The sequence below is a fragment of the Candida tropicalis genome, assembly GCF_000006335.3.
Source record: "Candida tropicalis MYA-3404 genomic scaffold supercont3.1, whole genome shotgun sequence".
Classification (NCBI taxonomy): domain Eukaryota; kingdom Fungi; phylum Ascomycota; class Pichiomycetes; order Serinales; family Debaryomycetaceae; genus Candida; species Candida tropicalis.
Genome location: NW_003020038.1, coordinates 1,493,973 through 1,509,877, shown reverse-complemented (window position 1 = coordinate 1,509,877; position 15,905 = coordinate 1,493,973). Strand labels below are relative to the sequence as shown.

At 34.9% G+C, this 15,905-nt stretch overlaps 9 protein-coding genes across 9 annotated transcripts; 3 read left to right on the top strand and 6 right to left on the bottom strand. All coding sequences in view use genetic code 12, as the record gives it.

Annotated features, from left to right (window-relative positions):
• Nucleotides 1-74: 74 nt before the first annotated feature.
• On the top strand, nucleotides 75-569 carry CTRG_00672 (uncharacterized protein; the record flags this gene model as incomplete). Its single annotated transcript, XM_002545845.1, has 1 exon — nucleotides 75-569. One exon carries the CDS (start codon nucleotides 75-77, stop codon nucleotides 567-569), a length of 495 nt encoding a protein of 164 aa, XP_002545891.1.
• An 856-nt stretch (nucleotides 570-1,425) lies between these two features.
• LSC2 (succinate--CoA ligase (GDP-forming) subunit beta) lies at nucleotides 1,426-3,025 on the top strand (the record flags this gene model as incomplete). The annotated part of the gene is made up of 2 exons (XM_002545844.1): nucleotides 1,426-1,458; nucleotides 1,808-3,025. 2 exons carry the CDS (start codon nucleotides 1,426-1,428, stop codon nucleotides 3,023-3,025), a joined length of 1,251 nt encoding a protein of 416 aa, XP_002545890.1.
• Nucleotides 3,026-3,434: 409 nt separating this feature from the next.
• On the top strand, nucleotides 3,435-4,202 carry PUP2 (proteasome core particle subunit alpha 5; the record flags this gene model as incomplete). Its single annotated transcript, XM_002545843.1, has 1 exon — nucleotides 3,435-4,202. One exon carries the CDS (start codon nucleotides 3,435-3,437, stop codon nucleotides 4,200-4,202), a length of 768 nt encoding a protein of 255 aa, XP_002545889.1.
• Nucleotides 4,203-4,296: 94 nt separating this feature from the next.
• Nucleotides 4,297-6,927, bottom strand: CTRG_00669 (uncharacterized protein; the record flags this gene model as incomplete). Its single annotated transcript, XM_002545842.1, has 1 exon — nucleotides 4,297-6,927. The coding sequence occupies one exon, from the start codon at nucleotides 6,925-6,927 to the stop codon at nucleotides 4,297-4,299; it is 2,631 nt and encodes an 876-aa protein (XP_002545888.1).
• Nucleotides 6,928-7,131: 204 nt separating this feature from the next.
• On the bottom strand, nucleotides 7,132-9,042 carry APG7 (Apg7p; the record flags this gene model as incomplete). The annotated part of the gene is made up of 1 exon (XM_002545841.1): nucleotides 7,132-9,042. The coding sequence occupies one exon, from the start codon at nucleotides 9,040-9,042 to the stop codon at nucleotides 7,132-7,134; it is 1,911 nt and encodes a 636-aa protein (XP_002545887.1).
• A 189-nt stretch (nucleotides 9,043-9,231) lies between these two features.
• Nucleotides 9,232-12,552, bottom strand: CTRG_00667 (RNA helicase; the record flags this gene model as incomplete). The annotated part of the gene is made up of 1 exon (XM_002545840.1): nucleotides 9,232-12,552. The coding sequence occupies one exon, from the start codon at nucleotides 12,550-12,552 to the stop codon at nucleotides 9,232-9,234; it is 3,321 nt and encodes a 1,106-aa protein (XP_002545886.1).
• Nucleotides 12,553-12,839: 287 nt separating this feature from the next.
• CTRG_00666 (2',3'-cyclic-nucleotide 3'-phosphodiesterase) lies at nucleotides 12,840-13,595 on the bottom strand (the record flags this gene model as incomplete). The annotated part of the gene is made up of 1 exon (XM_002545839.1): nucleotides 12,840-13,595. One exon carries the CDS (start codon nucleotides 13,593-13,595, stop codon nucleotides 12,840-12,842), a length of 756 nt encoding a protein of 251 aa, XP_002545885.1.
• Nucleotides 13,596-13,882: 287 nt separating this feature from the next.
• On the bottom strand, nucleotides 13,883-14,662 carry SOL3 (6-phosphogluconolactonase; the record flags this gene model as incomplete). The annotated part of the gene is made up of 1 exon (XM_002545838.1): nucleotides 13,883-14,662. The coding sequence occupies one exon, from the start codon at nucleotides 14,660-14,662 to the stop codon at nucleotides 13,883-13,885; it is 780 nt and encodes a 259-aa protein (XP_002545884.1).
• Nucleotides 14,663-14,922: 260 nt separating this feature from the next.
• GCN5 (histone acetyltransferase) lies at nucleotides 14,923-15,855 on the bottom strand (the record flags this gene model as incomplete). The annotated part of the gene is made up of 1 exon (XM_002545837.1): nucleotides 14,923-15,855. One exon carries the CDS (start codon nucleotides 15,853-15,855, stop codon nucleotides 14,923-14,925), a length of 933 nt encoding a protein of 310 aa, XP_002545883.1.
• Nucleotides 15,856-15,905: the final 50 nt, after the last annotated feature.

The window sequence follows — 15,905 nt, the reverse complement described above, 5'->3', positions numbered from 1 at the left end:
AGAGACCAAATCACCCAGTTCGGATTATTTAACATTCATGATCACAAAACTGTTCCTTTATTTTGATACAAGTGATGGAGAACGAATTCAATTATGTTGTTGAAGAAGGAAGAACATATCCATATAATAACAAAATATATGGCGATGCATTCATCAAATATTGGTTTACCCATTTTGCATCCATTTTAATTGACGGAGACTACAAATCATTTGATGAGTTGAAGAATTTATCTGTTGAAAAATGGACTGAAATTTTCCTTGGAACCTTTTATGTCAAGCCTAACTATGTAGGAAGATGTTCACATGTTTGTAATGCAGGATTCATGGTTAATCATATCCAGAGAGGGTTAGGATTGGGAGGTGAATTGGGAAAGAAATACCTTGAGATTGCACCAGAGTTGGGATATGTCTATTCTGTGTTTAACTTGGTCTTTGAAACTAATACAGCCAGTTTGAAAATTTGGGATTCTCTAGGGTTTGAAAGAATTGGTTATATAAAAAATGTAGCTGTATTAAAAGGAGAGGATAAACTTGTAGGTGCGTATATGTTTGGTAAAGACTTACAATAGATAGATTTACACTTTTTTTATGTTAGTTGATATACAAATCTTTTTATACTATTGGATTATTTCCTCGATTATGAAGTGTGGAAAAATGCCACTTGTGAGCGACCTCGGTCGATCCAATTTTTTTTTGTTCTCGCTTTTATTTTGGGTAAAACTTGTACCCTGCAGGTGCTTTGGTGGGGAGAATTTCTTTAGTACTGATTAAAGTAAACAAGAAATATCGGGGCATGTTTAACCCACAAGTTGTTCACACCCCCGCCGGGAGCGTATACTACCACCACTTTAAAATGACGAAAAATATCTTCAAGTAAGTCCCAACTGGAATATTATTCTCATTCGTTTGTAACATGAAAATTTTATCGTTGTCGTTGTCGTTTTTTTTTTTCTTTGTCGCTCTTTTAAGTGGAAAACAAAGATCCGTCCCGGAATACCTAGGAGCGAGAGGGGTAATACACCCAAGACCCACTTTGAAAAATGTGCCCCAGTGGTATTTGAAATTTTACAAGATTGCCATCAAGTTTGATGAATCAATGAATCAATCATTCAAAGAACCATGTAAATAAAGTAGTACCGTTATTCATCGATGTAGTGCTTAATATATAACACGTCCTTGTAGCGTGCTATTACGTGTACGGCATTAAACAAGGTTTAAATGAGGTCTTTTTTTCGTTTGACACAGAACATAAAAAAAGAACGGTAAGTCAAAATATAATAACTACACGCAAAAACCCAAAGTCAACTTTTCTTTTTTGTTTCCGATTTTTTTTTTTTTTGCTATTACTTTCTTTTTTTTTTCTTCCTTTTCTTCATCAACCAAACCATTATCTATTCACTATCAACCTTCAATTAGATCGCTACAATGTTATCCAGATCATTTGCCCGTGTTTCAAGAGTATGTGTTGCCCTAGTTTTTTCATATGGGTTTCTTTCTACCAAAGGAGATCTAGAACATCAGAAATAATAGAAGTACAATATTTTTTTCCCAGCATGAGCAGAGGAAGGGAGGGGAAAACAGTGCTGAACCAAGTTTAACTCGATTTTTTTTTTTGTTGGACAGTGAATTGGTGATCCATCAACACTAATGTATCGACAATACTGTAAAACTGTACTAATAATCACCAGTTCCTCATGCCAGCAATTTAGTATACGTTTTATTGAATTATCTATTATTTCTTTTGGGTGTTGGCAAATTATTTTGTACCAGAGCAATCATTACTAACTATATTTTTTTGTTTTACCAGGCAGCTGCTCAACAAAAGAGATTCTTGTCCTTACATGAATACCGTTCTGCTGCTTTATTGAGCCAATATGGTGTCCCAATCCCAAGAGGTTATGCAGCCACCACCCCAGAAGGCGCTTATGAAGCTGCCAAAAAATTGGGTACCAACGAATTGGTTATCAAAGCCCAAGCTTTGACTGGTGGTCGTGGTAAAGGTCACTTTGACTCTGGTTTACAAGGTGGTGTCAAATTGATTTCTTCTGCTGAAGAAGCCAAAGACTTGGCTGGCCAAATGTTGAACCACAAATTAATCACTAAACAAACCGGTGCTGCTGGTAAAGAAGTCACCGCTGTTTACATTGTCGAAAGAAGAGATGCTGCTACTGAAGCTTATGTTGCCATCTTGATGGACAGAGCTAAGCAAACCCCAATCATTGTTGCTTCTGCCCAAGGTGGTATGGATATCGAAGGTGTTGCTGCTAAAGATCCATCTGCCATTAAAACTTTCCCAGTCCCATTAGAAGAAGGTGTTTCTGATTCTTTGGCCACTGAAATTGCCGGTGTTTTGGGCTTTACCCAAGATGCTATTCCAGAAGCTGCCAAAACCATTCAATCCTTGTACAACTGTTTTATTGAACGTGACTGTACCCAAGTTGAAATTAACCCATTGTCTGAAACCCCAGATCACAAAGTTTTGGCCATGGATGCTAAATTAGGTTTCGATGACAATGCTTCATTCCGTCAAGAAGAAGTTTTCTCCTGGAGAGACCCAACCCAAGAAGATCCACAAGAAGTTGAAGCTTCCAAATACGGATTGAACTTTATCAAATTGGATGGTAATATTGCCAACATTGTCAATGGTGCCGGTTTAGCTATGGCCACTATGGATATCATTAAATTATATGGTGGTGAACCAGCCAACTTCTTGGATTGTGGTGGTACTGCTACTCCAGAAACCATTGAAAAAGCTTTTGAATTGATCTTGTCTGATTCAAAGGTTAACGGTATTTTTGTTAACATCTTTGGTGGTATTGTCAGATGTGATTATGTTGCTAAAGGTTTAATTGCTGCCACCAAGAACTTTAACTTGGACATTCCAGTTGTTGTCAGATTACAAGGTACTAACATGGCCGAAGCCAAAGAATTGATTGACAACTCTGGCTTGAAATTGTATGCTTTCGAAGACTTGGACCCAGCTGCTGAAAAGATTGTTGAATTGGCTCCAAAAAAATCTGCTTAAGTTTGTACAAAATGAATAAAAGAAAATGAAAAAAAAATTACGTTTTATCCTTACTATAAAATATTATTACAAACTGGTGTTTTTTTATATATATATTAAAGAGAGAAAAGTTATAGATACTACTAATTAGTAAACTTTATATACATTGTTATATTTTCATCATTTGCAAAATAGAATATACACATTCGTTCGAGAAGTATGTTCAAAGTAGAACATCTAAAGTCGTGTGAGGATGGTCAAAAATTGAGGACAATTCCAAAACAAGTGCACTGAAAAAAAAAAAAGAGCAGTAGACTTGTCGCCACCACTAACGAGACAATCAAACAAACTAACCTAGAGAAACAGTCTGATTTATTATTATTTCTTCTAATTCTTCAAGACTATATACAACCCAATTGACAAATAACAAATGTTTTTGACTAGAAGTGAATACGATCGTGGTGTTTCCACATTTTCCCCAGAAGGTAGATTGTTCCAAGTCGAATATTCCCTTGAGGCCATTAAATTAGGATCCACAGCAATTGGTATATCCACTAGTGAAGGTGTGATATTAGGTGTTGAAAAAAGAGTCACTTCATCATTATTGGAATCATCGTCGATTGAAAAAATTGTCGAAATAGATCATCATATTGGATGTGCCATGAGTGGGTTAACAGCAGATGCTAGATCCATGATTGATCATGCCCGTGTTTCTAGTTTAACTCATAATTTATACTATGATGAAGATATTGGTGTTGAAAGTTTGACTCAAAGTGTATGTGATTTAGCATTACGTTTTGGTGAAGGTGCTGGGGGTGAAAAGAGGTTAATGTCAAGACCATTTGGTGTTGCTTTATTAATTGCTGGTGTTGATAAAGAAAAAGGTCCTCAATTATACCATGCCGAACCATCTGGTACTTTTTACAGATATGAAGCCAAAGCCATTGGTTCAGGTAGTGAAGGTGCTCAAGCAGAATTAAACAACGAGTATCATAAATCATTGACCTTAAAAGAAGCTGAATTGTTGGCTTTGAAGATTTTAAAGCAAGTAATGGAAGAAAAATTGGATTGCAAGAATGCTCAATTGGCTAGTGTGACTGTTGATGGCGGGTTCCAAATTTACGATGATGAAAAAACTGATGCTATAATTAAGGAATTGAATGCTCAAGCAACAGATGAAGATACTGTTATAAGTTAATAGATTTCAGATTTATTGTTTTCAATAGAATCGTTACATACATTACATAAGAAGAAGAAGAAGAAGAAGAAAAAAGAAAAGAAAGATTTCTTGATTATTCTGGGAAGCAAAGCTCTAATCTATCACTCAATTCTAATAACCCTCTATTTTCCCTTTCACCAAGTTTCTTTATCGTAGCCAAAAATGCAACCAAGTGTTCTCCAAATTTTTGGTATTGTTCAAGAAAAGTATTATACAAATTCAGATATCTTAAATCCATCAGTGCTTGATCCATAGGTCTGTTAAATCGTGCCGGGAAGTCTTCAGAAAATTTTTGATACAATTCATGATTCAATAAAACTAAAACTTTCTTGATCTGAACAATATAATTATTAAATTGTAATACAAAATCTAAAATTGATCTCAATTGTTGCAATGATTCTTTTTTTGTAAGCAAGCTCTCATTCATTAGATTGCTTGAATAATCTGATAATTTATGGATAAGTTGTTCAACAGTTAATAAACGCTCAGCTCCATCTTGTGTTGGTCCACCTCCATTGTTGGTATTACCACGAGCTGCGATCCTTTGTCTATGGATTTTATCATCAAAAATTGAATTGTTACTAAATGTACCTCCAAGTAATGTACCATTGAATATTTGGTCGATTTCATTATTTATATCTGAACCAACTTTGTTTGTTGCAAGAACACTTGTTGTGTGTGATATTAACGATTTGACATTTTCATAATTGTATTCGATTACATCATACATGATGTAATTTTCAAGTTCAGTGATGAATCGGCATACTCTAGAGTGCAAAACTCTGCATCTTAATATTAATCTTTTAACTCTTGGTTCGAAATTACGGTTTTTCCAGATACGTGAGTAGTTCAAATCTTGCCAGTTGGCACCATTATATTTGGAAATAAACTTGATATTGACTAATAATTGGAACATGATTTGGTATTGGTAAGACAATTGCTGGTTCATGACCAAATTTAAAGGGAATGGCAATGAAACATTCACATCAATACTAGATATAGTCAATGTATCTTTAACCGTATTTTCCAAAGACTCTCCACTCAGTATTGTCATTTTCAGGTCATTTCTAGCAGGCATGACCTTATGGTAAAAACCTCTGATGTGTTCATCAGGAATGGCATAATCCAGATTCTTCTCCAACAATTCTTCAACAATTTGATATAATGATTCAGAATTGACAGTAAATTTTTGATTCTCTTGAACAACATCATGCATGTTTGGTTGCACACCTACTTTATTTTCCATTTTAGTCTTAAATATATCATCATACTGTTTCTTTAACCTAGATACAGATACTTTCAATTTTGGCTTTTTCAAATCTTGCAAATTTGCATCAATAAATTTGTCAATGTTAAAGGAGTCTTGGAGTAAAAATAGGTTTTGGAATACGTTAACAACGCTAGGGAAATCATATCCTTCAAAAAGTAATTTCATTAGCATTTTGTTGGCTCTTTGGTAAAATTCATCTAATCTAAGTTCTAAATCCGATGCTGTTAAACTGGAAATGGTTATTAACTTTTCTTGCAATTTTTCAAAGTTTGCTAAACCAGTACAATTCTTGAATATATTTAGGTACTTCCCAGTATTTAGTATCTTTGCTTGTACGGCTGAATTTCGGAATTGATTTAGTAACCCATCAGTTTTAATTAAAAACAATTCATTCCAATAGTATTCACTTTTGCTTTGAAAAGCTTCTAAAAATGCTGGTGGTACATTTTTCTTTCTGACCAAAAATTCATCAAATGGGTCATCAATAACACCTTCTAATAGCCATTGATTCAACATCGAAACATAATCAACACTCACTGTATCAAATAGTCGGGTCAAGAATTCCAAAGAAACAGGATCCCCTTTATAGTATATTATTCTCTCTTGAATAATCTGCAATACTGAACCTCCTTTACAGCAATCTGATTTCACATGATATAAATTAGGTTCTGAATTTACTCCATTGAAATTTGAATTATTGATGAATGAAGATTCGAATTTATCCAAAACGTCTATCTGAGATAATCTTTGTCTTTCTTCGGTAATTCTATTAATCTCTAATGAAATTTCATAGAAATGTGTTAACTTATTGGCTACTTCTTGATGTAGCATTTGATCCAACATATTTAAATTGAAATTCTTATTAAACTTAAATTCATGCTCCAAATTCATAATGACTCTTTGATAATGACTCAAAAATTCACTAATTTCATAACAAAACTTTTGAACAATTCTTCCAAATCCTGTGTCATCATAGATCTGAATAAATGATCTTAATCCACTATAGTATTTCCCAAATCTCATCAACTTTTTGGCAATATTTTTCAAACTGATATCTAAATTTTTAGCTATTTTGTAATCTGGACCGGAAATCCTACTCAATGGTGAAGATGGATCGTAGTGCCGACTGTATTGAATATAATGTCCTTCATATCCCAACAATGTAAATATCAACTCTCTAATGATTAATGCCTGTTGAATATGTAGATTTGAAATCTGACTTAACAATGGTCCTGATACCTTTTGTAGTTTATAAGTAACAGTATCATCTATGCAAGGAGCCATAATATCATCATCGCAATTCCCATCTATCAAACTGACAAAATCCTGTTCTGCATTATCTTGAAATTGATTAAACTGAGATCCAAAAACTATTTGTCCAGTTGAAGTATTTGGGTCTTTCATATGTTTATGTGGTGATGAAAATGCATTCATGTTTTCTTTTTTTGTATAAAGATATATGAAAGAGATATGTGTATAAAGTTTATCTGTGTATATACAATTTTTCTCATTTGTTTTGATTTTGATTCTACAGTTTTTGATTCTTCTTTTTTTTTTTCTTTTCCTGTTACTTTTTTTTGGGCGTTTTCAGGCGCGTGTACCGCTCGCACAACCACCACGTCAAAATATCGAACTTATTTAATCTAGCCACTCCGCATCCTCGTCATCTTCAAGAGACATATCTTCAATCAACTGTTTGGTTGCCAATTCGGCTTCTTCTTGTACTTTCGTCAAACCACATATATCCTCTAAATATTGAGAACTGTCTAAACATTGTTTGACAAACAGCCACCCCCCTTCTTTGTAAGCATCAATTACTGCTGTTGAACACGCAGAACAATGTGAATAATTCGGTGCATACAATTTAGTTTGTTCAAAATTGTGTAAAAACCCTCTAATTTGATGTGGTACTTTACCAAATTTTGTTTGGGACTCATGTGGAGCAATATTCTTCTCCGGATGTTGTAAAATTGAAACTAGCAACTCAACTGCCAACGAAGATGCCATTAATGCGCCACCTGGTCTTGTCACAGTACACATTTGATCTAATGTACGATCAGATAAGCTATCATTAGGTGCCACAACATCATTACAATAATAACAACCAAGTCGTTCCAGTTGTTTAAGACTTCCGTGTCTCATCACAAGAAAGCTGTCAAACCCCAACGCAGCATTGATCACGATTTTATCCTTAACTGCTCCTAATAGGGTAGGTAACCATCTTGATTCTCGTGAGTCCATCAACAAGAATACCACATCGTTCTCGTCAAAGAGTTTACACAAGGTTTCATAATTTTGTTTTTGTTTTGGTTCATCTGTTACTGGATGTCCAATCATGGGGACTTCAAGATTGTAGCCCACTGTATCAACACCAGGAAATATCTTTTTCATGTTTTCGGCAGCCTTAAGAGCCTTAATCTCACCCTGTCCGTTATCACTGAAACAATCCTCAAAATTGAATAACGGTTGTCGCACCGGATTTGAGTAAGAAATTCGTCCATTGTCAACGAATGTTATTCTACGAACACCCCATCCCATTAATGCTCGAGCAACATAACTTCCCAACGTCCCAGCACCAAGAAGCAAAACTCTTTGTTCTTTGATAATATCGAGATCAATATCTGGAGCAATCCTCCATTTCATTAATTTCAAATTCAATTCTACTGCTTGCTCTGCTAGTTGCATTGGATCAATTAAAGAGCCCAAATCTGCAAGTTTCGGACTTAACTTACCTTGGCTTGTTCGTTCCCACCCAGAAAACTTTGGAGGATCGGAATATGAATCTAAAGATAATGATTCTTTTACTGACGTTCCATTACGACGGTAAGTGATTAGACTTATTTCCTTCACTCCTTTATAAGCAAGATAATACAAGTAATTTTTAACCTGATTGGAAGATCTCTTTTCTCTATTCAAACACAAATCAATAAAAACAAACGTGTGATCTTTATCAATATCGATTCTCTTGTGCAACTTCCCATCATATAATTGATAAAACTGGTGAAATCCATTTTCCAAATCTGATTCAATTAGTCGAATCACCCCAGGATCAACTTCTAGCTCGGCGTTGTTAAGTGACCAAGTATTGCTCAAAATCGGATAAGCAAGCCAATAATAAAATTTGTACTTCTTCAAATCAGAAAAACTTAACATATGAAATTTATTAAACTTCCTGTAATCCAACACTTCTGAATGGATTATATCTTGATACATTTCTTGACCCCACGAATTTAGTAAGCCGGGTTTGTCTAAAGATTTGAACTCTTCAATTGTATTTACATTCAAAAGTTCACCAGATATATAGACCTTCAGACTATCTTTAGTTGATTCAAAACTATCTTGATCAAAATTTAGTATAGGAACATCATTAAATTTGTTCAATTTTGTAGGATTGGTAATGAATCCTTTGACGGCAACACGCGAGGAATCTAGCTTGAATTGATCCAATTTCAATTGTGACAACCTAGTAAAAAAGGACGATTCAACGAATGACTGAGTAGTTACGTATTTTATAGATTTAGTGCCTTGTGGTTTTGATGTAGCTGTCATTAATAATAATAATTGTTTCGATAAATGATACGGATTTGTGTATTCGCTCCTTTTCTTGCATTTTTCTTTATACAATTTATTTTTAGGAATCTATTTTTTTTTTGTTCTCTCACTTTCTGACTTTACGATAAGGAGTAGTGGTTTTTGTGATTACGTAATATATATTCTCATAAATCTATAAATCCTATTTTAATAGATGAAAATATCATCATTGTGAATTGCATTTTTCGTATCCAAGTATTCTAAATAATCCTTCCATAATTTATCTCCTCTCTTCAAACATTCGACATCACCAATCATAATTAATGAGTATTTGGCTCTTGTCAAGGCAACATTCAATCTACGTTCATCTTTCAAAAACCCAATCACACCTTTAGTATTTGATCTAACACAGGACATAACCATAAAGTCTTTTTCTCTACCTTGGAATGCATCAATAGAAGCAATCATAATTCCCGAAACAATATGAATGGTGACTGGTTTGGAATCATTCTTCAAATCATCAATATCAACCTCAGTCTTCATTTGTTCATTGGTTGGATTAATAATTTCATCATTCACCAAAACAGAAGAAATCAAGTCACGCTGGCCAGAATATGGAGTAACTATACCAATTTGGTCACGTTTAACCCCTTTGGAAATAATCAAAGTTCTCAAAACTTGTTGGATATAAGCAATTTCATCACGGTTTGTGTAGGTATAACCTCTATCTTCACGTAAAAAGTTTCTAACTGATTGCTCACGAGCATTACCTTTGGTGTCCCAGAAATATAATGGACTTGATGTGACACCTTCAATATGTCTAGCACTAGAATCAATACCATCTTTCAATAAACCTCCATAAAATCTATTTCTTGAAAACTCACTTATATCAGGATGCATACGGTATTGGGTATCCAACATGTGTGGTGTCTTGTATGTACCATTCAATAAAACTCTCTCAAATAATGACAAAGACAAGTTTGGAATCAATGAAAAACAACTCAATTGTTTCTGATCACCAACAAGGACCAATTTCTCAACGGATGGTAATGCCAATGGAATCAATGTTGTTGGTTCAGATGATTGTGTAGCTTCATCAATGATAACAACTCTTACATTGTTTAACGATTTTATACCCCCAGCAACAACAGGAGTAGCCAAAACAACTTTAGCTTGGGTGACAATCTGGTTTGATAAGAAAAATCTCTCCTGAGCAAACTTCTTATAAGCAGTGGTACCTATAGATGGCGCATATCCACGCCTCATTTCATCCATCACTTGTTGATATCTCATTGGCATAGCATCATACATTTTATGGTGTAAACAAATTGATGCCAATGGATGAGAACGGTTATAATCACGTTCTTTCTCTCCAGCAGTAATTCTCAAGATATCCTTCTCGTGGTTCTTCATCAATTTTTCTGCAATATTATCAATGGCAATGTTGGATGCTGCAACAACAAGAATAGGGTAAGTATTCAATGAGTCAAGTAGCTGTAATATAATCTCGTAGATTGTCGATGTTTTACCAGTACCTGGTGGACCTTGCAACACAGTAATTGAGTTATTAAGAACAGATTGGACACCTTTCTTTTGAGAATCATTTAAGTTTTCTCCACGAAATTTAATGAAATTTCTAAAATCAATTTGTCTGATTGGTTCCTTACCAAGAATCATTTTAATAAAACTTAAATTGTTAAGCGTTTTCATAGCATTCAACACTCTGCTGACGGGCTGTGATGCTGGCAATATTTTCAAATTGGACACATGAACAGTTCTAGGTAATGGTTGTGTCCATGGATGTAAGACAATGATCAATTCAATAACGTCTTTCTTGACTCGTCTACCTTTCTTGCTAGCAACTTCATCAGCAGTTGCAATATAACCAGACCACATAATCTCATCATTCAAAATCAAAAACATTGTCTGATCAACCAGAAAGGGGTTCTTTTTAAATTTCTTCAATTTGTGAGACACAAACTTGTCAGTGACATCTGAATTCATCGGAATGTGCAACTGGTACTGATTATTTTTCTTATCTTGATCCTCGTACCAGGAAATAGTGAAATTACTGGAATCTAAGATATTCAGTTCATTGGTCAACTGATCTTCCAAGAATACATTAAAACTTATTTCCTTAAAGTACTCGTTCAATGAATCATAGGTGAGCTTTGGTTTTGGTGATGGATGAAACTTCGTAATATAAGATGGAAGACCAAGTTCGTTGGAAGTATCAGAAGGAACCGGGGTAGAAGATTTTGATTTCTTTTCTTTCACTTCGTTCTTAGTAGTCTTTTTACTATCAGCTTTTTGACTCTTTGACTTGGAACTATTTTGTTTCAGTGCATTGTTAGGTTTCTGTTCATCCTCAGATGTCTTTTGTTTAGAATCGACTTTTGGATGAGGTTTCTTCTCCTTAACACTCGGGGTTTTTTTGGACTTTGGTTTGGACTTATCATCTTCTTTTGTTGTTGACTCCTTCTTGTTTGTGGGTCTTTTCAGATCCTTGTCCTTCTTGTCACCTTTCTTCGTTTCAGATAATGGATTAGTAGACAGGTTCCCACTTGATGGAGGTTGTTTCCCGGTGCTGGTTTTTGTTTTAGAACTGGCATTTCTGGAGCCAGATTGTTGTCTGCCTGTAGTATTTGGGAGCAGTGGAGTTTGAGAACGACTGCTAGCGGGACTTTTCCCACCTTTTGGTGTTGATTTCCCACTAGAAAACGGACTTTTACCTGTTTTCGGTGTCGATTTCCCACTCCCACTAAATTTTGATGGTTTACTAGACTTGCCACCCGCTTTGCTACTTTGGTTTGACTTTGAGTTTGTTCTTGAACTTGAGTTTGGGGCTGCACCAGTGGATCCTATTGCTTTCACAGTTGTACCAGATTTAAGATCACTTGCTGTTTTCTTGGTCTGTAGATAGTGCTCTCTTCTGGCTTCTGCTTCTGGGTCATCTTTTCTTGGACGTCTCCCCTTGCCGCCTCTTTTTCCTCCTTTCTTACCGACTTTTCTCTTTCTGGATGATCTTTTAACGATTGCTTCTTTTATACCTAGTAATTCTGACAAAAACGTGTCACTATCCTCACTGATAAACTTGACTTTGTCGGTCTCATATTTTGGTAAACATTTCTTACAAATAACAAGCTGACCTTTAGGAGGGTTTGCAACATACAAACGGGAATCATCTCCACAATCCATACATTCAATGTCTCTGAATTTTAAATACTGTGGAAGTTTATTGAAAAATGCACCATTCGATAATGAATAGCTTGCACTTGGCGATTCTCCAGTTTTCTGAGTATCCTTATCTAAGCATGAATTACATAATAATGACATATCACTGAACCCATATCGAACAATTACCAATTGATGGATGTTGCTATCAGCACATTCTTCACATTCAAGAGTTTCATCCAAGTTCTCTAACCTAACCGACTTGTGTCTGGTTGAGGAAAGATGTTTCTGTATTTGTGAACCTTCGGCAAATTTCTCAGAACATGTTAAACATGTATAAGTCTCACTTGCCATAATATAATTTGGGTTGTAGTTCAAGGTAATGATGTTAATATGGATAAGCCAAGTTTGTGAAGAGATGTGTTTTTTTTTTTCATTCTTTGCGTATCAGTCGAGTTTTATGTCGGAACTGCTTTTCGACATTTTTTGTGTAATTTTTTGTGTAGTTACAAATATGTATCCAAGATTAACCAATTAATTAGAACAACAATGATACGTAATGAAGATAAACCTGCAACTATACAATTACTATAACAAAAAATCAAAGCAAAATAAAATATAACAAAATAAAAAAAACCACCCTAGTGTACATCCACACTTCCTAATACCACCCAATCACGGACATCACCTTCACAAAGGACTAATTTCAATACACTGTGATCCCATTCTACATCCCAGCCTATATCAAGTATTCTTGTGTTAATATTTCTCCATAATGCACTATCAATTGGCCATATATCGCTGTATACTAATGAAACGTGCGGATCAAACTCGTCAATTGACCATTCTGCAGCTTTGTAGGTAGCTGCTTGACGTATTGAAGTTGTATCAAATTCCTTGATTGTCTGTGTACTGTTTCTTCTTTTCAGTGGTCTTCTTCTAATTGAATTCCCATGTGAATCAGTCGTATAAAGATGTGGATTTTGTTTCATGTCTTCTTGTTGGATATCTTGGGGCACAATTACAAATAGTTCTCGTATAATTCTGGCAAACGACACCAAATTTGGATCCTTTTCCACCTCAAAATAAAGTTTCTTGAAAAACTTTCGTTGACTGTTTACATTTCCTAACTTAACTAAGCTTTCGTGATTCTTTGGGAGTGAATTGAGTGCCACGGCACTGGCAGATAAGATTCTGTCAACATCATCTTTTGTTTTCGCAGTATCATTCAAGTCCATAACTATACTAGTGGTAATAGTAATATGAGGTTCAAATTTTGGAGGTTGTCCGGGAAATAAGGTATTCAATGAACCCATAAGCGTTAACAACTTATCATAAGCTGGTGTGTTTTGTTTTGGACATAGCCATAAAGCGACTCCTAGTTTGTTTAAGAACATGTTAGTAAACCCTGCTCACATGAGATACATAATCAATTGATAAGTGATATTGAAGAACATACCCATGGTTGAAAAATACTTTATGATCGATGATAAGTAGAAAACACGAATTGAATCCGGCTTAACGTGAATAAAAAAAACAGAGAAAGCCCAAGGCAAAATGCGTGGGAATTAATTTTTTAACATTTTGTAATATTTTTTTTTCTCGTTCTTTATTTTATTTCTTTGTCTATTTTTCTATTTCTTCTCATGCTCCTCTATATTTGCAATGTACTACGTAACGAAACTTAATATTTACTAGTTAAAACGTCAACACCTTCAACAGCTGGAGTATCAACAAACCAATTGATAGTTGTGCCTGATTTGATGTCGTTAACTAAAGCACAAGGCAATTGACTTTGACCACTAAATATTTCTGCCAAAACTGGGGCTTTGCCTGCACCTGTAGCAACAAATGCAATCGATTTGGCATTTTCCAATACTGGGAATGTAAAAGTAATTCTTCTTGGAGGTGGTTTTGGGGAATCGTTAATATAGGCAACCAATTCACTTCTTTCTTTCAATAATTTATGACCTGGAAACAAGGAACAAGTATGGCCATCTGGACCACATCCGAGTAAAATAACATCAAATTGCTTTGGTAAGTTAGAAGCATATTCTTTAGCAATTGCCTCATCTTTGGATTGATCAACAAGATCATCCAATTTACCATCCTTACCTGTCAACAAACTAGCGTCAATTACGTTCAATTTTAAGTTTTTGGTATCTGCTGGCAAATTTTTAAGAACCATTTCGTTGAATAAGCCAAAGTTGGAATCAGGGTGATACAAAGGAACTAATCTTTCATCACTAAAATAAACATCCCATTTATCCCATTGAGCTTGGGATCCGATTTCTTTATTATCAATTAAAGCTTGCTTTAAGATTTTTCCCAATGAACCCCCAGATAAAGCGATCTTGAAAGTACCATTTGCTTCGATGGCTTTGTTTTGGTGTTCAATGACATATTTACCAACGGCATTGGCGACTTCTTGAGATTCTGAGTATGAGTAAACTTTCGGAGACATGGTAGGTTGATCGTTGAAAGAAGGAGTTTAATCTAAAAATGAACAGAACAGAAAGGAAGGAAAAAAAAAAAGAAGGTTGAAAGTCGATTTAAATATTTCCGGACTCACGCTTGGCCCGTTTTGACTCTTTTTTTTTCTTTTGGTTGTTTCTCCTTCCCTGCGTTGTGTTTACTAATCATTATCTAATAAATCCGGTCCCCTTAAAGAAAAAGTATTATGCAGCAAAATGTGCATATACTACAATTTTATTTTCTACATAATTACGAATCTAAATAATGGCTATACTCGGCACTATCTTTGATCTTATTATTCATAAACTTCTCCAATTTATTTGCATTCTTGTAATAGGTTGTTGTCTCACCGTTGTAGGATCGACAATTCTTGTAAATTAATCTGGCATCATATAAGAATTGATCAAACGATTCATATTTATCATTCTCCAATTTCAGCTCCATAGTTGACAAATCCATTGGCTCTTTTATTACCTCATAATAGTCAGGAACTTCTTCCTTGTTCACGGGAACAGCAAATGGCCAAGCTGAAGGGTGGTTTTGCATTTCGCTGAATAAAGTAACCATGAAATTGTAATGTGGTCCTCGTTTAGGTTTTTGAGCCAACTTATCCATCTCCTCATTCCACCCTGCCTCTAGCAAGCCAGGTATATCTTTTGGATCCAAAGTCACGTTTTGATTGGTCTTAAATACTTGTAATCCAGGCCTTACAACATTCGACTTTGATCTCGATTTTATTTTCCTCTCAATTGCAGCTTTCTGCAAAAGTAAAATCTTCCCCAGATCTAGATATCTCAATATGCTAGGCAACATGGAACACTGCATCAAGGTACCACCTTCATAATCTTTTATATAACCCATCCATACAGATTTGTCTAACGAGATCTCTTTTGTAAACCCTTGCTTCTTAAAGTAACCAATAGCATAGTTATCAGCATATGTCAAAAAATACTTTATTGGTGATGTTGCTCTAACATAATCCTTCAAATGATTCATCAAATGTGCACCATAACCACGAACTTGTTCAGTAGAAGAAATGGCACAAAAGACAATTTCTGCAAATCCACGATTATTAAATGGTCTATATGTTATACCTCCCACAACTGTAAGTGGTTTTCTAACCACTGCCATTGACAAATGTGATCTGTCATAAACCAAACGAGAAATATATTCACGGGGCATTTTAGGTAACTGTTTCTGGAAAATATTCTTCAATCCTGTTAGCACAATCA